The sequence below is a fragment of the Asterias amurensis genome, chromosome 6 (genome assembly GCF_032118995.1).
Source record: "Asterias amurensis chromosome 6, ASM3211899v1".
Classification (NCBI taxonomy): domain Eukaryota; kingdom Metazoa; phylum Echinodermata; class Asteroidea; order Forcipulatida; family Asteriidae; genus Asterias; species Asterias amurensis.
Window position 1 is genome coordinate 2,355,224 of NC_092653.1, and position 23,121 is coordinate 2,378,344.

General features: G+C 38.3%; 1 protein-coding gene across 7 annotated transcripts in view; it reads right to left on the bottom strand.

Annotated features, from left to right (window-relative positions):
* LOC139939143 (uncharacterized) overlaps positions 1-23,121 on the bottom strand; it is a 58,707-nt gene that overhangs the window by 9,006 nt on the left and 26,580 nt on the right. For 5 of the 7 annotated variants that reach the window (XM_071934895.1, XM_071934896.1, XM_071934897.1 and 2 more), the window contains 12 exons: positions 19,170-19,240; positions 16,942-17,123; positions 15,805-15,870; positions 14,496-14,693; positions 12,838-12,943; positions 11,021-11,149; positions 10,569-10,615; positions 8,103-8,249; positions 7,034-7,094; positions 6,177-6,316; positions 3,778-5,672; positions 2,436-2,591 (listed from right to left, as the gene is read on the bottom strand). In XM_071934895.1, the coding sequence (XP_071790996.1) occupies positions 2,436-2,591; positions 3,778-5,672; positions 6,177-6,316; positions 7,034-7,094; positions 8,103-8,249; positions 10,569-10,615; positions 11,021-11,149; positions 12,838-12,943; positions 14,496-14,693; positions 15,805-15,870; positions 16,942-17,123; positions 19,170-19,240 (3,198 nt within the window). Of the gene's footprint in view, positions 1-1,498; positions 1,575-2,435; positions 2,592-3,777; positions 5,673-6,176; positions 6,317-7,033; positions 7,095-8,102; positions 8,250-10,568; positions 10,616-11,020; positions 11,150-12,837; positions 12,944-14,495; positions 14,694-15,804; positions 15,871-16,941; positions 17,124-19,169; positions 19,241-23,121 lie in introns of those variants that run through there. The other 2 variants (XM_071934902.1, XM_071934900.1) reach the window with 2 other exon arrangements.

A 23,121-nucleotide genomic window follows, 5' to 3' on the forward strand; every position in this document is an offset into this window, starting at 1 on the left:
ACACTGCTAAAAATGGTTGTCTTGAAACAAGAAAAACATCTTATTTTGAGAAAATCTTCTTGTGTCACTCCCTAGAAAATATTTTCTAGGGAGTGACACAAGAATAATTTTCTTAAAATAAGATGTTTTTCTTGTTTCAAGAATACCATTTTTAGCAGTGCATACATGTATACAACAACAACCACTCTTGCAGTGGCGTTTTTTATTGTGGATAGTCACAACAAAACTGAAGCATTGGTGTGACTGCACTGTTTAGTTTTTATTTCAACACGCTGTGAGACTTTTAAGTTTTCTTTGCATTTAGTATGAGTTGCTAAAAATCTTCTTTAATACGAGGTGCACCCAGATGAAAGAATTTGCAACGATAAGTGCTGTGCTGCTGATGATGAAGTGCAGGGAACACTCGACTTGAGTTACTTATTCAATAGTTGAGTAACGGTTGCTCTGAGCTCACGAGTCTTCTAAAGTTGACTCCAGTTATGGACCCAACTAATGAGTCTGAATGTAATTATATCCGCTATAACTTGTGGGTTGACATGATTTAAAGGAACATAACAGAATTGGTTTTGCTAGCAAAAAAAGTTGCTGGCAGTGTAAGAACATTATGTGATCCACCATCTTACATAAACTGACAAACCTGTAGAAGTGTGAGATCGATCGGCCATCTGGGTCATGAGAGAATAGTGAAAAACCGATTACAAATTTTGCATTGCATCGATGCCAAAACAAAAATGAATAAAACACTCCCTGAGCGATAAACTCCAAACGTGAAATTAGATTATTTGTTTCTCATCAAATATGAAATTTCAGACAGAAATATTTTAAGGGATGTCTTCTACTATTGTCATCATTAGACAGTGTAAGTTTTATGTAAATCTGTGATCTTCACGATTTTTTTCTTTCTTACCAATTCTGTAACGTTCCTTTAAAGAAAAGTTTGTGTTTAAATTTAGCATTTTTTTTGTGTTCAGCAAACATGAATTTAAGGCAGCTGTGCAAAATTGTGCAGTGTCCATTTACACAAAAAGCTGAAACGTTAGAGAAAATTTAATGGCAGAAATGAACTACAGAATGAAAGTTGCTATGGCAAAAATAGTTGGGTTATACGCCACTCTAAGTTTAACTGTTGTTCTCTATACAAAAACGATATGACTGGGAAGTCTAAATCAGTTTAGGGATAACAAAGAAAAAATTACAAAGAAAATTTATAAAAATGGGATTAAAACTGCCACCTCTGGATTTGTTTAAATAAACTGAACTATTTATGTTTAACTCATTGAAGGCTGTCTATTATATATACTTTGTCAAAAAGGTCAAAAATTAAAATTGGTAAGAAAAACATCACTGTGATTTGAATCTGAACGCTCAGTTAATATAATGCAAGTTCCAAAGAAACCAATCATGAGCAACATGTGAAATGTTTCTGTTAATGTGAAATTTGTGCCCATTCTTAAATGGTTCCATAAAAGTGAAATTTGTGCTCAATCTTTTGTCTCTTACCATATTTCTTTGTTTAACACAAAAAAGAGTGTTCTTGTGCTTTCCAGGGCATTTCCTGGCAGGCAAAAACTACACTGTTGATATAGAAAATTGTACATATGGTGTACAGTAAACTTTAAACCTGGTTGTCATGAAGTTTTGAGATATGCCCACTTTCTTCATTCGCTGCAATCTTTACAAAATGTAAGATTTTAAGATAATTTTATGACAACGTTCTTATTAGATTTGGGGTTGAACAAAGACCAAATTGACTAGAGTAGAATTTGAACCTGTGTCCTCCGGATTAACATGCCAGTATTCTACTTTACTGAGCCATCTGGCTCTAATAGGGGCAGTTTCTCTAAAGTTTGTAAATATCTTTGTTCAGGGTGCCAGTCAAAAGCCATTCAACATGTAACTGCCGTACAGCCAGGGATCACACCCAAACTATAATACAGCCTTGGAAGCGACAGGAGGGGGATCACCTTAAGGGGATGCGATTTTTTGTTTTCATCCATTGAGCAGTTTTTATTTGATTTGAAATGGTTCATCAAAGAACAAACCTTTTCTACGGCCAGTAGGCTAAACAACTTGATTAGCACAAGTTTAAAAACATGTCTACAAATTGCTGTGTACAAATTGTGCCTGCTACAAATCTGGGTCTCTTTGTAAATGAGAACGTCATGTGTAACATGGTTTAAGACGGAAACCAAAACATGTCCAGTCAGGTCAAACACTAGAGAAAAAGAGGTCTAGTTATCCAACACATTAGGCAAGGATAGGGTATGTATGGGCTCTTGAGGGCGCTGTTGTGGTGTAGTAAAACAAAATCTGGTGAAAACCTATGGCTAGGGAAATATGCAATGGTAGGTTTAACAGGTAAGGAAGTCCCTGAAGTGGAAAAAAAGCATTGGCGTATAACCCTTGAGTGCAGCATGATAGATTCATCTACTCACTACTGAGATCTAAAGCTTCTTGCTCTACATGAACGGCTTCCTCTACAACGCCTTCAGCTGTCTCTAAAGACAGACCTGTGCCTGACACTGGATTCTGGGCAGGAATATCCTTCATTAGAATGCCTTCTTCTGAGTAGGAGTCCGCATCGATGGGATCTGTGGAAGAGTCGATCAAGATTGGTTTGATTAAAGACATTGGACATTATTGGTAATTGTCAAAGACCAGTCTTCTCACTTGGTGTATCTCAACATATGCATGAAATAACAAACCTGTGAAAATTTGAGCTCATGTGGTCGTCGAAGTTGCGAGATAATAATGAAAGAAAAATCACCCTTGTCACACGAAGTTGTGTGCGTTTAGATTCTAAATCCGATTCTAAATCTGAGGTCTCGAAATCAAATTCGTGGAAAATTACTTCTTTCTCGAAAACTATGTCACTTCAGGTGGAGCTGTTTCTCACAATGTTTTATACCATCAACCTCTCCCCATTACTCGACACCAATTAAGGTTTTATGCTAGTAATTATTTTGAGTAATTACCAATAGTGTCCACTGCCTCAATTGCTCTAACCAATACCAACATTCATAATTTTTTTAATTTTTTCTTTTTTTCTTGAACAATTAAAAACGCAGATCCTCTGGGACCAATCGATAAGTGTTAATAAAGTCTGATCTGCTTAAAGGCAGTGTATTTGGTAAATGTCAAAAACCAGTATTCTCACTTGGTGTATCCAAACAGATGCATAAATTAACCACCCTGTGAAAAATTTGGTCATCAAAGCTGCAAGAAAACAAATGAAAAAACCCAAAACATGATGCATAGAATTGTGTGCTTTCAGATGCCTGAAAACGGCTTCATGCCTGAAACCCTTCTCAGATCCAAATGTTTTGGTGAAAAATTACCTCTTTCTCTAAAACTACACTACTTCAAAGGGGTCGTTTCTTGCAATGATTTATAATATCAACAGCTCTACAGTGGTCCGTACAACAGGGGTTTTTATGGTCATTAACTTGTGGAGTAATCACCAAAAGTATACCGAGCCTTTAATGTTTGCTTAAACTGAAAAGAAAAAACAAAATAAAGTTGACTACAAATAAATGTTTGTGCTTTAAAGTCGGTCAAGTCATGCCGACACCAACGACCCGACATATCATATAGATGGATTGCACATGACGTCATTGACCATCATTGTTGATGAAACAAACCTGTGTGAAAGGCTATCATTGGCTGAGAGTTGTGTGCAGCATGTACACTTTTACATTGTTAATCGCAAATATAGCGGTTGTTGACGTTATGTGCAATCCATCTATTGTCATTTTCTTTAAAATCGACTATTCCTACCTGAATCATCATTTGCAACAGATAAATCCTCAAACTGCTGGGTGTGTCTCTTCACATCTCCCACCTTCCAGGTGCTTCCCTCTTCAGGATAAGCAGAATCAACGACCTCCGAGTCTCCAACCATCTCTTCTGTCTTCATCCTCTCCTCACTCCCCTCCGCATCCTTGTCAACATCTTCCTCACTTTGCTCCACTCTGATGTGTTTATTCTGGCTGGGGTCATCCTCAAATTTCCTCTTGATATTTTTACCACTGCTTTCTCGAATGATGACGACCATTTCTTTTTCGTCAGGGAGAGTGTCTTCCTGCGGAATTTTTCGAATCTCAGCTTCTTTCTTCTGATCAGATTCCTCAAGTTGCTCTTGAGTTGAGAGTTGCTCGAATCCATCTGCTTGTCTCTTAACGATGCCTGGTTCTAAAGGAATATCTTCCCCGAAGAAAGTTCTAAGGAAGGGTTCCTTTCGTGGGCTTTCATCGCTGTCATCGGACAATGATTGAGCTTGAGATGCACCATCGACAACTTTAGAAGAAGGAGAACACAGACCCAACTCTTCTTTGGTTTCTAAGACCATTGAGTGCCTGGAAGAAACTGGGGAAGACTTCTGCAGCTGGAATTTGGTTTGCTGATCTGGAGGCGGGCTTGAACATTCAAAGTTCCAGCTTCTCCTCTTGTCTGCTAACGGTGACTGCTTCTCGCCCATGTCTTCCAGATCTTTTGTTGGACTTTTCTGGGAGAGGAGTTGTTCTGTGATCTTCTTGATCCTTCCTATTTCAAGAGCTTGAAGAGTTGGACTGGCGGCGGGCATTTCTTGTAGAAGGCAGGAAGCGGAAGGAAGTGGTGTTTTAATTGTTGCTGTGTTGGGTTTCAAGAGGTCTTGAGATTCGGCAAGTTTTGGCTGATCGATAAGTACAAGCTCACTCCTCTCACTGGTAGTACTTTCTTTGATGGATTGCGTAATGGTATCTGGGGAAACCTTTCCTGATCTTGTCAACGGAGGGCTCCCTTTCTCAGCAGCTTTAGCTTTGAGTCTGTCCTCAATGTCCTGTTTTTGTTTCTGAACAGTCCCTGAACTAACCGGTACTTCTTCTTCCATAACCGCACTCTCTGCAGTACTGGTGCATTCCTCAACTTCCGCTTCAGGGGCTACTTGTTGATTCTCAAATGAGTTGACTCTGAGCTTGACCGTACCTTCCACTGGAGGGATATCATTGATTAACTGGGGCTCTATTGTAGCACTGTTGTTGTTTGTATTCAGACCTGATTCAGAGTTTGTGCTAGTCTCACAAGGTGCTGAGGACTCCTTACTGTTTACATTGTCTCCCTCGATCGGGGTACTTGTCATTTCAGGTATACCCTCTTTGAAACCACTTGGTGATTCTCCAACAAGCAGCGTGGCACCTCCTATCTCTAGCTCCGGTGGTACCAAACTGGGTTGAGCAACGCTCAGACTCTCCGAAAGCCTGGAAGACTCACTTAGGTTCGCCTGAGTGAAGAGTTGCTGATCAGAAGGCAAGCTCTGTGTTGGGCTTGATGGACTGAGTATTTCAGGTACGACAATCTGAATCTCTTTGCAGTCATCAGCATCTGAACTATCCATCCTCATAAAATCAATTTCGATGTGAGTGCTTGGCTTATCATGAGGGAAGTAAGCGTCTGCGACAGAGTCCTTGGGGGACCAGGAGCGCCTTCTTGCAGGGCCAAGTTGCAGCCCAAGACCTGGCGATAGTACAGGTGCTTCTTGGGTGTGGCCTTGCTGGACTGATGCTGTGGTGTTAGGAAGGTCACACAAGTCTTCTTTGCTGGAAGCTGATTCGCTGGTCTCTTGGCTGCACTCTGTTGAACTGCTGAGGGCGCTTTCTGATTTGCTTCGCCAAAGCTTGTTGTGTCTCTGCCGACTGTAAGTGATAACAAATAGAAGTGCTTTGTTAAAGATTTTCAAAAATAGATATACCTCTCAAACTTTCAAGTGAAAATGTAATTCATTTAACCTAGTTGTACACAGTTCAAGCTAATTTTTTTTTTTTAAAGGAATTTGGACACTATCCAGTTAAACCAGTTGACCCAGTTAACCGGGTTCAACTTAGACTTGGTGCAAGATGTCCTTGGCATTTTTTTCTTTGCTACCTAGCGACTATTGAACATCAATGCACAGACAGTGTACAGCGCGCTGCAGCGGTTCACCGTTAGCGGGCGCGGCTCACGACGCTACGATCCATCACAAAAGAAGAAGTGGCCATGAACATGGATTCAATAATGTGTATAGTGCGCCCTCTATTGGTGAAGCAGGACAGAGCCGAATCAATGACCAATTGGTCAGGAAAAAGAAAAATGCTAAGAACGTCTTGTACCAAGACTAGGTTCAACTGATTTGATTTGGGTTATTTGACAGAATTGATTACCTTGCGTCAAGCATGCCTTCGTAGACTTGAAGCTGTTTGATGAAGCCTTCATTCGGATTGACACATCTCCGTTTGCTTCTAACATAGTTTCTAGCCTTCTCTAAGGGCCAGTTGTATTCTTTCATTGCATAAGCAATCACCTGAAACAAGAAGAAAATCCAGAATGGAGATAAGTCCCAAACACCTAATATAAGATTACCCTGGAGTTATATATTCCAAAGAGCTTCTGGGAACAGCCGTCGATTTCACCAAACTCTTCCTAGCTTAGGATTAATCTGAGGACTCATGACAAGTTAAATTCCCTATCCATAGTCGTTAGGACACATTGAACCCATCCTAAGTTAGGACGAGTTACTCGTCACAACTCGTCCTAGCTCGAGATAGGATTAATCCCAGCGTTTCGTGAAATCGACTGCAGTATCCTCAGTGCTACATAAGTAGATTCAACGAATGACTTATTAAATTTGGAGAAAAATACAGCATTTTTGAGTATCAGGTAGAGTTTAAAAAGTCTAAATTCAGATTAAAGTCAGAAGTATCCAAAGAGTTATGTAATAGAACCATGTGATAAGGCCGGACAGGAAGCATATTTCGTCATTGAGAAAATGGTGTAACGAAGGTCACACACCAGTTAACACAAACAACATTTTGTCAGGAAATTTGTATGTACATGTACTTTAGCCATAGGGTATCGCACCCATGGTGGGCAAGGGCGGTTATGTGTAAATAATGAGAGCGCTCTCTCTTGTCAGTTCTACATGTATTATAAATATAACTCTATGGCAATACATTATCCCTGTAACGTAGACATAACAATGGATTAACAGACATGAACAAAAAAGAGAAAAGAAACTCACCGTAGCTGCTGATCTACTTATTCCCATCTTGCAATGAACTAAGGCCTTGGAACCAGTCTCCCTGGTGAGAGATAGAATGAAGAGAAATAAATACCAGTTCGACATTGGGCATTGTTCATGTATGGGGAAAACCATATAATGAATAGAAATAAATACCAGTTCAGCATTGGGCATTGTTTATGTATGGGGCAAACCTTTACCCTTAGATTGAATATAAATAATACCAGTTCGACATTGGGCATTGTTCATGTATGGGGAAAACCATATAATGAATAGAAATAAATACCAGTTTGGCATTGGGCATTGTTCGTGTATGGGGAAAACCATATAATAAAAAGAAATAAATACCAGTTCGGCATTGGGCATTGTTTATGTATGGGCAAACCTTTACCCTCAGATTAGATTGAATATAAATAATACCAGTTCAGCATTGGGCAATGTTCATGTAATGGGCAAACCATTTATAAACCTGTTGAAGGGCAATTCCATGGGTAAGCAGGGAATGTTTTGCTTGTGGGTATGCATATTCCATGTTACTAGGTATTCTATGCTAACACAGCTAGCGCAGATAGCGGTGATCTAAGAGGAATTAGGCTGAAAGCAGAGCCATGAAACTAGGCCAGGTGAATTGGGTCAATACAGAGACATACATGTAAAGAAAAGTTATAGTAAAACCAAGTAAAATTGCACTTAAAGGCAGAGGACACAGGTTGGTAGTATAAAACATTGTGAGAAACGGCTACCTCTGAAGTGGAGTAGTTTTTGAGAAAGAAGTTATTTTCCACAAATTTGATTTCGAGACCTCAGATTTAGAATTTGAGGTCTCGAAATCAAGCCTCAGAAAGCACACAACTTCATATGACAAGGGCGATTTTTTCTTTCGTAGTTATCTCGCAAGTCCAACAACCATTCAAGCTCATATTTTCACAGGTTGGTTATTTTATGCACATGTTGAGATACTGCAAGTGAAAAGCTTGGTCTTTGACAATTACCAATAGTGTCCAGTGTCTTTAAGACTTCAACAAGTCTTTCTGCAATTCTTAGATTAATTGCCCACAAGAATACTTACTTTGCCTTGGAGAGGAATTTATAAGTTTCATCCCAGTATTTCAGCAACTCCGAGCTTTCAATGTCATACAAGCGAACATTGTGATAAACGAAGCGATTGGGGTAGAAGTTATCAATCTCCATGGTGATATTCAAGATGTATCCAACGCTAAAGAAAGTAAAATGAGCGTAAACACAAAATAAGTTATGCAAGTAGAACAGAAACATTGTCCATATCAAGATAGATTTTGTGTATTATACAAAAATCTGGTTAGCCAGATATTTTTGAGCTTTGAAACATGTAGGCCTAGAACTAAAATAGCCAAATCCAACTGGAGACTTCCAGACCCTAGGTGGCAGCAGACGCATAGGGTATTTTTTAATTGTTTACAGACAACCTGCAGCTCTGAACGATACATTTAAAGGAACAATAGTTTTACTTAAAAATTCTGCTGCAACCAGGCCTTCTTGAAGTCTCTAATTCAAATACTGAAATAATTGGTTCTACCACCCAGTCTCCCATTCTAAATATTTAAATAACGTAAGCATTACATCTGTCATTTAATTGTGAAAAAAATAGTCTAATTCTTAAAATTTAATTCAGGCTGAACAAAGAAAATTTGACTAGAGTGGGACTTGAACCTGGTACCTCCTGATTAGCATGTCAGTGCTCAGCCAAGTGTTGGCAGTCTCCTGTTTTTGGTCAATATCTTTGTTTGAGGTGACGCAAACAGTTTTCAGAGCGCCGACACGTTAATCCGGAAGTCGCAGGTTCAAGTCAGGCTCTGGAAAATGTTTTCTTTGTTCGACCCCCAATTATTTAAAATTTACCAAGTCAATTTCCCTTGTGGTTTTAATTCTTAAAATATTATTCACTCATTCATTCTCTCATTCATTCTCTCATTCATTCATAAATAATAATAAGCAACCTAAAGTTGATGAATAAAACAATTCAATTCAATAAAATAAAACGATTCAATTCAATTCTATTCAATTAGGTTGCACTTTAGTAAAAATTACAATGTAAACAACCAACTTATAAGAAAAAGCTCAGATTTAAGAAGACATGGAAAGGAAAATGGGAATAAAATAGAAATAACAATTGGCATGAGGATAAAAAGAATAGTACATACGAGAATACAATTTCAGCAGAATTGAAACAAATCAAAAGTATAAGAAAACAAGTTAAAATGGTATGCATTATAAAAGTCATTAACAAACAGTCTGAATAAAAACAACAGGAGAGGCAAGTTATGTTTAAATAAACATCAAAACACACAGAGCCACTTTACGTTTTCCATGAATCACATGAAATAAGACGGGAACACAAACGGGTAAAAATGTACTTTGTAGCACGGAGGAAAGATAAAAAGTATTAAAAACAATTGAGTGGTCAATCCTCTTGGTAAGTTAATGGTCAAGGATGCACAGATCTGCTGTACACCTGAACCATTCGCTACTCCCCGTGTGGCGATTCTGTCCACCTGGAGATTCGGTTCCCCTATACGGCACAAACTTCTTCCGATAGTGCCCTCTTTTGATTCATCCTCCTACAGACCACGTTTATTTCCTTTGAGGGGGACCGATGATCTCCGGCGAACAGAATTCCCTGGGGCATCGTAGAATAAACATCGAACCATTCGCTACTCCCCGTGTGGCAGGAGATTCGGTCCCCCTATACAACACAAACTTCTTCTGATAGCTCCCTCTTTTGAATCCTCCTCCTCCAGCCCCTGTTTCCCATAAAGGGGCAGGGGGGGGATGGGGCAGAATCTCCAGAGATTTCCTCTATGACTCCGGCTCCAAAGTTCACATATAATAATGTTTCATCATTCAAAAGCATTTCTTATGATCAAAACATTTAACTCTGAGCAGAAGAACGTCAAAGTCCAATTGTTGCACAATTCTTACATAAATCATCAAATGAAAATTTCAAAGCAACTCTTATGGGCTTCTGGCAATCAGTGGAATGAGTAAATTAAGTTGGGGTGGCTTGAGCCAGGGCCCAATTTCATGGCTCTGCTTACCGCCAAATTCTGCGCTTACGATCCCGATTTCCCGCTAACGTGCAAGCGCCGAATTTCTGCGCTAGCCTTGTAAGCATAGAATGCCTAGTAACGTGAAGTACGCATGCGCAGAAGTCAAAATTCGCCGCTAACCCGTGAAATACGCTTGCTTCCGTAAGCGTTGATTCTGTGCTTACGGTAAGCAGAGCCATGAAATTGGGCCCTGGTTAATACCTCCTGTGAATGCTTTGTGTCACATTTGGAAAGGAAGCGCTTATCTTTTATCACAAAAGTTCGCTTCGCATTCGCATTCACAAAAAGAACTCGGCTTTACAGTGGATTTACATCCCACTTTTGAATATGATTACAAAATGCAAAACAAATATCTTCATTTTGACTGAGTATTCAAAAGCCTTTTGAGATGCAGTTGTAGAGTAATTTGACAATAAAGTCAATAGAAACGAAAGGATTTAAACCATTACCCATTTGCCTCCAGCTCAGCGAGATGAGATGCATTCCACTCTGAACCCTGTGAATACAAAGACAATACTGCAAATTACACATGGAGACATGCGAGACTGAGTCTTCTGCTATAGACCGTATTGAATATGGCGTCACCATTTAAAAACCTACCCTACAACATGGCGTCTGTGAGCGTGTGCATGTGCGTACGTGTGCCATAGAAATCAAACCGGGAGCACTGCAAGCTGCTTTGATGTACGCATTTAGACACGCATATGGTCTGCCCTACAATATGGAAACTTTCATATCAAAAAATACGGTCTATTAACAAACAACAAGCAGATTTTTCTTCCTACAGTTAAGACGATTCAAATCCAAAAGCTATGTCATGTTTTCTGTTTGTGACCATTCCCTGCCAAGTACTTCTCAGCAAATAAATTGATCAAGCAAAGCAGCTGCCCGAGTGACTCACCAGATAGAGATGATCAAAGATGAGGGAAGCCGAGTCTAGTTGCCTGAGGTAGATGATTAGCTGCTCATCAATGTAATGTCTGTATGCCTTGAGATTCTTACCAATCTCCTCTTCTAGTTTTAATCGCACCTTGAGGAGATTTAAAGGAATAAGACTTTAGCTTCAGAGAGGAAAAGGGTGAAAAAGTGAGTCTTAAGGCCTGGTCACACAGGCCCCGATAACGAGAACGAAAACGATAACGATTAAAATGCACGCCCTCGATTGGTTGAATGACGTGGGCATTTTCTGCAAGGAAAAATTCAACCAATCGCAAGCGTGCATTTATATCGTTATCGTTTTTGTTCTCGTTATCGGGGCCTGTGTGACCGGGCCTTACAGCCGGCCTCAGGTCGATCTACGATTTTCTTGCACCCCAACAAACTGTCGACAACGCACAGACAAAATACACTCAAGTCACAACAACTGAGAAAACATGCGCCTACGATTGGTTCCCGACTGTCAGGATCACGTCGTACCAGTTGAAATTGTTTTACTCTTGCGACTTCATCTTTTCGAGCGGCGACTATTTGAGATTGTCCTAAAATCATCGCAGTTACAATCAGATCGTAAATAATCACCTACTGAAAAGTTCACGATGGTCTTAGCTCAGGCGCAGTGTGCTCCTGAAAAGTCAGTCGCTGAAAAGTCAGTTTGTTGATGCAAGGTTGACCTAAGGCCGGCTTTAACTGGGTCTACTCTGTGAGGGTTTAGATTCCCAAAACCTTTTTGCCTTCATTTTATCTCAATCTTCCAAAATCTTCTTCTCTCATGTATATCACTTCACAACAAATTTTTTGGACTTGATTAAAGCCCAGTTCATACTTCCTGCGTATGCCAATGCACTACGAATTTTGACAAAATCGTAGCAAATAATTCCGCATCGGTTGAGATGTGCTCGACTCCTGCGAAACATTCGCAAGGAAAATAGTGCTGTGACGTCAAAATTGGCTTTGCATTTGCAAGAAGTATGAACCAAGCTTAAGACTGAATTGCTTGACCTAGTGCTGAGTAATTTTAGGCCCCCGGACCTTCTGAATCATTTGTTTTACCAAAGAAATTGGTCAAAGGTTTCTAGAATACCAAGGCTGAACCAGGACCCAATTTCAAAGAGCTGCTAAGCACAAAAATTTGCTTAGCATGACAATTTCTTCCTTGATAAAAACAGGATTACCAACTAAATTTCCATGTGATTTTCAGCATAAGCAAACAACTGCTGAATACTAGCAACAAGGAAAATGCATCAAATGTAAATTTGGTTGGTAATCCTGTTTTTATCGAGGAAGAAATTGCATACTAAGCACATTTCCGTGCTTAGCAGCTCTATGAAATTGGGCCCTGGGGGTTTTGGAAAACAATTTTGTGAATTTCTAAAACCCTTTATATTTGGGAAGTGTACAGAAAATACATTTTTATTATCATTCCTTCATCAGAGTTGTATATGACTCAAAACTGACTTTGTGAGACTGCTGCATAAAAACAAAGCAGTTTTATATAATAATAGTTATGGGTTTGAACAAAACATTGTCTATTTATTAGTCAATATATTTGTTCTGGGGTGCCATTACTTGATAATAAAAACATGGAACAATTTGAGTAGTTCTTGGACCGGTTCAAATAAAGTAAATTCAAATCAATGAAATACACTCGCCATCTTTAATTGAGTTGTAACAAATCTAACACCACCTGCCGTTTGAATAAAATGGATTCATTTGAGATTGGCTTAGAGTGGTTAGCAATTTCTTTAACAGATTCAGATAATTTATTTCATCTGCACCAACCTGTAGGCAGGTGATGTTGTCCAGATCTTGTGACGCTAAGACGTCTTTAATTTTCAAATAGATGAGCTGCTCGGTCAATTCTCGATCACTCGGACAATAATGGCCACTGAAAAAGAAGATGAAACATTTCAGGTAAATTGTCACTCCACTGTATGTAGGGTCATGTTCTCCCATACTGGTAATCCGCTGACCAAATACCAGTGAAAGATTGAGTCATAGATTTTTTGTTATCATCGTAATGCTGATTTGTAGGCATAATTATAAATTGGTATTGCACATAAAAGAACCTAGATCAACTATTGAGGAAGAGTAGGGGTTAACACCGGTGTTTTTGGTTAACTTAGCAAGCACTCCTGCTTACAGGTTTCCCCATGCTTCCAAGCTACAATTAAGCTTGGGCGATATCGAATTATTTTATTCACGATATACCGCAGATAATATATCGCGATATTCGATATAATCGCGATTAATTAAATTTGACATCATCAGTCTTCAAACTCCCAGTGAAAGTTGTAGAAGAGACAATCATAACATAAAAGAGGTGTTATAATGACCTATTCTTCTGGTTTTACTCCAAACCTATGGGGGCCCAAACCTATGGGGGCAAGATGTCTCAGCTAGGATTGCAATACTCGCGATATATCGCGATATATCGATATTTCGTTCGAAATCGTTTCCAAATTAATATTGCGATATTCGATAATATCGTGATATCGCCCAAGCTTAGCTACAATAAGTAATTTCACTTATGAGGCATGGTTTCACTAACACAAATACTACATATAATGATAATAATAACCATCAGACAATATTACACACTGCTCTCTTGTAAAAGACACAAATTAATATGTTTTGTATTATTATTATTTGTTTTTTACCCATACACCGATGTGTCAGTTAGCACTGTATACTCAGAACTTTCCCGAGTCCTGTGAAAAAAATATCACAGGCATGTAACTCGGGAAAGCACTGAGTATACAGTGCTAACACACATCGGTGTATGGGTAAAAAAATAAAAATAATAATATTCTTTATCCCCGATGCAAATTTAACATCTCTTAAAATATGTTTTGGTTTTACCATTGCACTGATGTTTGTAAGCACTGTATACATGTACTTCCCTAAGTTCTGTGAACAAAATTCACAGTGAACCACTCGTTTAAAGGAACACGTTGCCTTGGATCGGTCGAGTTGGTCTTTGAAAAGCGTTTGTAACCATTTGTTATAAAATGCATATAATTAGAAAGATATTTTAAAAGTAGAATATAATGTTCCACACAAGTATCACTCGAAATTGCGTGGTTTTCCTCTCTCCTCGTCGATAAACACGGTCGGCCATTTATGGGAATCAAAAATTTGACTCCCATAAATGGCCGCTTGTGTTAGTTCGCAAAGTAAAAGGAAAACCACGCAATTTCGAGGCAAATATGTGTGGATCATTGTATTCTACTTTTAAATCATCTTTCCAACCATAATATGGTTGGAAATGCATTTTACAACAAACGGCTACAAACGCTTTTTATAGACCAACTCGTCCGATCCAAGGCAACGTGTTCCTTTAAGATTTGAACCCATGACCTTCTTTATCCCCGATGCTAATTTAACATCTATTAGAGATAAAACATTATTACAAAAATTATATCAAATTCTGAACTTACTCTCCGGCAAACAGAGGGGCAAAGTCGTGGGGCTGGGTGACCTCTAATTCAGGCATTAGATGCCACTCTTTGATGCGTAGTGTGTCTGTATGTACTCTAGATTCATAGTAACCAATCCAGGTCAAATGAAGGCCTCCTGCAAAGTAGTTATACTTCTGAGCTGTTGAGAGTCCAGAGTGAACAGCTTGCATAGCGGACCTATAAGAAACAGGACAAAATACAAATAGGGGTGAAAGTCATCGCTGACAAATAGGGCCCAATTTCATAGAGCTGCTTAAGCAAAGATTTTTGCTTAAGCAAAAATTTCATTGCTTAGTAAAATCAGATTACCGGCCAAGACTCCACTCAATTGTAATGCTAACAGCTTAATACTAGTCATAAGCAATGTATATGGCAGGAAATTTTGGCCAGTAACATGTGTAAAATAAGCGAGCTATTTTCGTGCTTAAGCAAATTTTTTGCTTAAGCAGCTCTATGAAATTGGCCCCTGGTCTGAAACTACGGGTAGGGGTAGGTTTCGTAAGGGGTGTCATGGCCGAGTGGTTTAGAGCATCGGATTAAAGTTCTAGTGGTTAGGTCATTGGAGTGTGGGTTCAGGTCTTGGTCATGACACTTGTTTCCTTGAGCAAGGTGCTTAACTATAATTGCTTCTCTCCACCCAGCGTTATAAATGGGTACCTGCGAGGGTACAGATAGATATTGTGCTTGAAAAAGTCTTCGGAGCGCCACGGCAGCCCTAGGCTGTATACTCACCAGGGAGCTGAGAAAGATTACGGGAATGTTATTGCCTAAATGATCAAAAGCAAATTGACACCTTAATATTGTAAAATGCGATATAAGGACCAGTTATTATAGGTTATCTCGGTCAAATTCGGCAAATGAGCAGTCAGTTTTATTTTCCTGCATTCGGATTAAAGCTATTTTACCTTATCAGTTAATACGGCGTTTCAAATTCAGAATTCGGTCATTCAATTTCGTTTTGAGTCGAGCCAAATTAATTTAGCACTCAGTTCAATTTAGCGTATCAACATTCTTTTACGCGACACACACGCATCAAGAAGCGTCTGCGAATTTGAATGCTGCTTTGATGAATTACTAAATTGAATGATTATTTTGTGAAATCGAATGACACAACATTACATTTGACTAATCATAAAATGAAATCGAATGACCCTTTTCAGTAGCATTCGATTTCGCGCGAAATAGAATATTCTGGTGGTTAAAATGGCTGCTCATTTTCCGAAATTGACCGAGAAAAACTATATTATTATTATTATTATTGGATTGTACAAATGGCTAGTTGTCTTACCATAGAGCTTGTACGGAAACTGGCTTGAATGTATGGGTGTGATTCTTGGTACAAACACTGAAACCTCTGCAAAAAGAAAGAAAAATACAATGCAAGAAAACATTAGAAAACTGCTAGACTTGGGATCACTTCAGTGTCCTTTATCTTTTCTGGTTATTCAGTATCGATCAATCACATAAAGTGCCTGTCCATTCCATCACATAAAGTGCCTGTGGATTTTTTTCAAAGGTCTCAAGAAAGTACTGGAGAGTATACCATGGAGGGAAGGCTTAACACACATCAAATATCAGTAAAAATAAACAATTTTCTTTATCCCTGATTCAAATATACTAAAAGTGTTTAAATACCCTCTGCTAAAATATCCCAGGCCTGACACTTCACAGAGGCAATGGAGGCGATTGCCTCCGTTGACCCTTGCCATTGCCTTGGTGCCCTTAAAATGCTCCAGTAGAAATTTACAATGTCCTCATAGGGTGCCCTTTGCCAAAGAGAAAATGCCTTGGTGCCCTTGCCCTTTCAAAAACGAAGCATACAGGCCTGACTGGACTCAAATTGGGCCAGCAGGGCAGTCTAGGTGTAAAGACATCTGCTATAGAATGACAAAGTTCTTGGGGTTAAATCCCACTCGATCTATATACCGGTGGATTTTCATTTCATATGACTCAGAACAAAACAATTTTGCTTACCAGATTAAGGTTACCACCCAAAACACAATATAACATACACATGTTCAGTCTTTGACTGGTTTCCTGCATAGTTTGGCTCAGCAAAAGCATTTTTAACAACATTTCCAGCTAAGAATCCTGGGTAGAATCTGATCAACGAGTTACTTAATAGTCTCACTAGTTTCTTTCTGAACCATACCTAAAAATGAGAGATTTTAACTGTACATAAATGGAGTAATTAAGGAGGTTTAGAAGCACATTACGCAAGCAAAAATTGTGTTGTTTCTAGGTGGCGTCACCACTTTGGGCTTACTTCATGCTCATGTATGATGTCTGCACGTCTGTACCTGACGTGAAAAATGGTAAGTTAAAAACGTGAGACTTTAATAACAATTTTCTGACGTTCATGTTCACGTATTTCCTCGCGTAACGTGCATCTAAACCTCCCTATTATTATCTTAATAGTACTCACCCATCCCCATCTAGCTGGATACCTGTCTCACAGTAGATTGGCAGAACCAGGCCAATGGAGGCGCTGTTTGATATAATATCCACACCGATGATAATAGTTTCTTCCGTATCTTGAACTCCATTGCAGGACACTAGTATGATGTAGCGGACGTGTTCATCATGCATGCTCTCTAGTCGTACAGCCTGACATCAAAAATAAAAAATAAAAACGTTCAAAAATAAAATTTACGTGAAAATGTGCAAAGGAAAGATTTGGATTTTGGACATATGTAAGGGCAGGGTGTACTTTTGGTAATTACTCAACAATTTAATAATGACCATAACAACTTAATTGGTTAACAGCACTGAAGAGCTGTTGCTATTATAAAATGTTGTTAGAACAAACCCCCTTTTAAAGTAATGTAGTGCATAATGAAAGAGGTAGTTTGTCATTCTCAGGAATCTCAAAGCACACATTCTATGCAACAAGAATGTTTTTTCTTTCACGATTTCCTTCGATGACCAATTGAGCAAAACGTTGTGCATATGTTGGGAAACACTAATTCAGGATGGGATACCAGTCTTTGACAGTTCAAAAAAGTATACCCTGCAAGGGTGTTCTTGTGATTGTGGATGTATGCTATACTAATAATGTAACGTCTTATACATCTTGAATGTTGAGACAAAGAACAGAGTCACAACAATAAATTGCAACTGCCTAAGGCTTCAGTTTTTTTCAACATTTTTCCCCCTACAGACAATCCGAAACTGGACTCTTCTTAATTAAAGTACAATACAATACAACTTAATTGTCCCTGAATTGATTATTTCTTTTGGCCTTTTCCTTATAAAAACCCACCAATATACGTAAAAAGTAATTAGACACTTATACACTTAAACATTTTTAAAAATATAAACCTAGACTAAAAAAGCACTGAGCAAACAATAACTGGACAACTAAAAAGGAAGTCACTCATAAAACAACAGCAAACTCAAGATCAAATACACAAATTATTATTCAAGTGTAATTTAAGTTTATTTGTTCTACATGTATCTGAAGTACTTCAGAAGGATTTCCATATAAGACCATAATATGATACCAGACATGTAAATAAAATAAAACAATGTGGGAGTAAACTTTGGCAAGAATTTTATTTCTCTGTGTACCAGGAACTACAGGATGTCCTCTTAGCAACAGGGAAATAAATACAGGGGTAGAAACGAAGTACATGTGACCTGGTAACCGGTAACTAACATCAGATTGAACCCTGGAGTTAAAAGGTAAGTGTGACTAAAGGGCATTGGGTTGGCCTGAGGAATGGTCAGGGTACAGTACATGGTCAAGCGGTTAAGAGCACCAAACTCAAGCTTTGGTGTATTTGATCAGCAGAGTGTGGGTTCGAGTCCAGGTCGTGAGACTAAGAACCTTAAAGGCAGTGGACACTATGTGTAATTACTCAAAATAACTATTAGCATAAAACCTTACTTGGTAACGAGTAAGGGGTAGAGGTTGATGGTATAAAGCATAGTGAGAACCGGCTCCCTGTGAAGTGCCATAGTTTTTGAGAAAGAAATAACTTTCCACGAATTTGATTTCGAGACCTCAGATTTTTTCTTTCATTATTATCTCGCAATTTCGTTGACCGATTGAGCTCAAATTTTCACAGGTTAGGTATTTTATGCATATGTTGAGATACACCAACTGCAAAGGATAGTCTTTGACAATTACCAATAGTGTCCACTGCCTTTAAGCAAAACACCTAACCATGCTTTGTCCTTCACATGGGATGTAAAGAAAAGTGTGTCCATTAAGCAATCATGTTGATCCCTGCTGTGATATGGGACTACTTTATCCTGCCCATGTGCATGGTACACCACTGTGTTATCTTCCTTCTTATAAAGTGGTACGCAAGAATAAAGACCTTGGTCAGGAGCTAGGAAAGCAACCATCGTGTATCGCCTTAATTACTTCCTAGAGTCATATCACTTCATACAACTCGGCTAAGTCACACTGCAGCGATAACAAAAACGATAACGATCACGACGCAGAGAGAACGCATTCTATTGGTTGAATTGTTCCACGCAGAATACGCACACGCTCATTCAACCAATATAATGCGTTCTCTTAGCGTAGTTATCGTTATCGTTCTCGTTCTCGTTATCGCTGCCACGGGACCGGGCCTTTAGGCTGTTAAAACACTTGTTATGAAATTAATACGGTCCCTTCCGTGAATGAATTCTTGAACTTACCAGTGTCATTCTATCCACGCTCCGTAGTAATAAGAACATGCTCTGAAGATGATTGGATAACTCACCAACGACTAGAATAAAAACAGAAGGCAAGAAAGAATTAAAATCACTGCAAAAGCTGCTCTGGTCTTTTAAAGGGTATAACTTTGGTAATGACTCAAAAACATTATGACAATAAATCTTTCTTGGTAGAAACCACTGCGGTTGTTGATAAACAACTTTAGAAAAGATTCCCTTCTGAGGAATGTGGTTTTAGAGAAAGGAATTAAACAACATTTCAATCTGAGATTATGTGGATTGTGTGTTCCGATTCTGGACTATGCTTCCTGTGCAGACAGAACCCCTCCATTTTTCTTTTAGAAATCTCAAAAACGCCAACACCTTTTGAAATGAAACTTTCATAGTTACATGTGGTTTGATTATACATTTACTTATGATGAAAACAACTGAAACTTTCCAAAAACCAAAAAAAAAAAAAAAAAACTTTGCCTTCAAACAGAAAACTTCATGTTGGGCAGTGTTCAAGTTAATAATAATAATAATAATAATAATAATAATAATAATAATAAGACTTGTAATGCGCACATATCCACCCTGCTGGGTGTTCAAGGCGCAGAAGTTAATAGCTATGGCTTGATCATCAAGCCAACATGTGTTGAAATTCACTTTAATTCCACATCAAAGTACATTATCAACATACAATATACCACAATGCACACAATTCATGTAAACAAACACTTTCACTAAGCACAGAATAATCTTGCTAAGCAGTACCTGCTAAAATTTCTATCAAAAAAAATAAAAATAAAAAATTGAGTTTGCAATAATATTAAAATGCACAATTTTAAAATCTATTTCCAGTTTGTAAAAGTCCTTCAAAGCCTTTAATAAATGGCAACAGTTTTTTGTTAAAAAATTACCTGCTTTATTCAAATAACAACCAAGCCAAACTTATTGACTTTACCCCAACATTCTTGTCTCTTCACCCACTAGCTTTCCAGTGCCATTCTGTTTGTTTTTCAATGACCCTTTAAAAGCTTTTTGCTAGGTGTCGTAAAAAAAAATACACTTGTCCAAAACACTTCACACTTTGATAAAGTGTTTGTATTGGTGCTGATGTATGGTAATGTATTGTACAGACTTGTTTACTTCCTGTTGACCTGAGAAGTATTAGTTCAAATTGTAACACACCCAAACTTCCAGGTACCTGGTAGTGGTAGGCCTTGGGGAAAAATAATGAGTGTAAACAAGGTTTTCGGGTAATGAAGTTCAAAGGAAACAAATGTTGTCCATAAATGCTTCTTTGTGGTGTAAGAGAAAGGATCTTTTGTACGGAATTCAAAGCAAAATGCTCTGCAAAATGCGCAGCTGCTACTCAAAAATCATCATTCGCTACTCAATATTTGCATTCAGCGTGCAGAAAAATTTCCAGTCAAAAGGTTTTTGCTCTGCAAAATTGCTGGACGAAAATCGTTGCTTGTTAAAGTATACATGTGTACATGTCAATAAACATGAGAAATTTTCAGTAGGTGTACAATAGTTTACCAAGCACCATTGCAACAAAGGTGACTACTAAATGCCACATGAAAGTTGTAAATGTCACTATTTTTAAAAGTAATTTGTTTCAAATTCTTTGGAGAAAAAAAATATGCAAAAAAATAGTTATTGATATTGGCCCGAGTTTCGACTCCAACCTTTTTACGTCTGTTGTTTTGTCATTGAGCCTTGTAGAAAGCAAGGCTAAAATGACAAAACAACATACAAAGTGCAGTCAACTGGAAAGACATTAAAGCCATTATACACTTTGCATTTATTCCGTACATTGTAGGTCCTTTTGGTTGATCAGTTGTTTGCAATCAGCTAATTCTACATGTACTTTCTAAAATAGAGAGCTAGGCAAAAAGCCGACAAAAAGGCAAGGGATGAACAATGGAGGATGAGACCAGGGAGATGGGGTGGCAAGGGGGGGGGGGCCCTAGCTAAACAAGAGGTTGGAAACACAAAACCAACGGTGGGGAGAGGGAGAAATGAAATTAATTAGTGGATGAGGCAGACTATATAAGGGGAAATCTGTGGAAAAGACGGCAAAAAAAAAAAAAAAATTGCTGGTCATTTCCTTTAAGCGTCTCACATTTATTCAAATTAGGAAAATCAATTCACCCTTGATGAGTTCCTTCAGCAAATAAATGGCTTATCACATCAGGTCCGGACCAAATCCCAAACAGATTAGCATTATGGCTACAGTCACAACATCGCCCACGCCACCACACATGTGTCTATCTCTGTCCTTACACTATGCTATAACCCACTCAATCCAATTCTACACTCTAGAAAAAAATCTGGTGTTGTGCCCCGAAGAAAATAAAAATGTCATGACCTAAGAACCGAAGACGTCCCTTTTCCCTTGTAGGGCAAGGAGGTACTTTTAGTGTTGACTTATCTACACTGGAAGGGCTTTGAACCCAATATGTTGTATACACAGCGAGTTTAAAGCTTAACAACGTCATGGCCCAATTCTTAACCGACCTGGATAACGTGATAAGTAGTTTTATTAGATTGTCACAAGTTGATTTGATTTAACAGCATAGGCGAGAGGTTAAGTCGTTGCCTTGATGTAGACTTAGGGCATGCTAATGTAGATTTCTTAATTTAAGTAATTTGTTTTCATATTTATTTTGTGTACAAGAACGATGATAAATTTATCAATTACTATCCAACTTGTCATAATGGTGATATCTTATACTGTGTATCTGCCCTTAATTGAGTCAACTTAATTCAGAACTGAGTACTTAAAACAATCAGATAATGGCAGGTTCAGAGCCATTGCTAACAAAAAGATCTGAAACTAGAATACAAATTGTAGACCTCTTGTTGAAATGATGGCATTTCACCTTTATTAGGTACCCCACCTCCAAGTTAAGGAATCAAACCGGGTTCTGAAAACATTATCCACATATTTATCCATCTTGGAAACGAAGATAAATCGATGCCAAATGTTTGCTTGAAAGTTTCAACGATTCATCGCTTTGAGCCCATACTCTAGATCATTCAGAGTGAAAGAGAAACAATGGTGTTCGGTTGCCATTTTGCAAGTCAAGAGTGTGACCCAAACTTTCAGGAACATTACAGAATTGGTAAGAAAAAAAAATTGTGAAGATCACAGATCGATTTACACAGTCTAACGATGATAGTAGAAAACAACCCTTGAAATATTTCTGTCTGAAATGTCATATTTGATGAGAAATAATCTAATTTCACGCCAGTGAGCGTTTTATTCATTTTTTGTTTGCATCAAATGCCATGCAAAATATATTAACGGTTTTTCACTATTCTCTCGTGACCCAAATGGCTGATCGATCTCAAACTTCTACAGGTTTGTCAGTTTATGTAGGCTATAGGGTGGATTACATTAAGTGCTTACACTGCCAGCAACTATTTTGTTAGCAAAACCAATTCTGTAATGTCCCTTTACCCTCTATGTTTGCTTTGGTTTGACAACAAAGTGTACTATCACATCTTGTACTACAATTGTATTTAATTCACACTCCTGCTTTCTGAAATGAAAGCTTTGTTTTGAAAGGTCATCCATAGGTTGGAAAACAAAGAACAATGGCATTTGGTTCCCACATACTCATTCAACTTCCAGCCCATGTTGTTTTAGAGGGCATTGTAATGACACTTTGTTTCCTAGAATGACACCAGTACATCCTTTTTGGATGAAATATCAGAAGAAATTTTATCCTCATCAACACTTGAACACTTTACCTTTCGGTCCTTTTGTCAACATACTTGTGAAAGAACATAAATGAAACCTTAGTACAAAAATGTGTGCCCATTTTCTTGATATCGACAAAATAGAGAGACCACCAACATAGGGCTAGATATAGCTCAGTTGGTAGAGCACTGGCATATTAATCCGGAGGTTGTTAGTTCAAATCCCCCTCTAGACAAT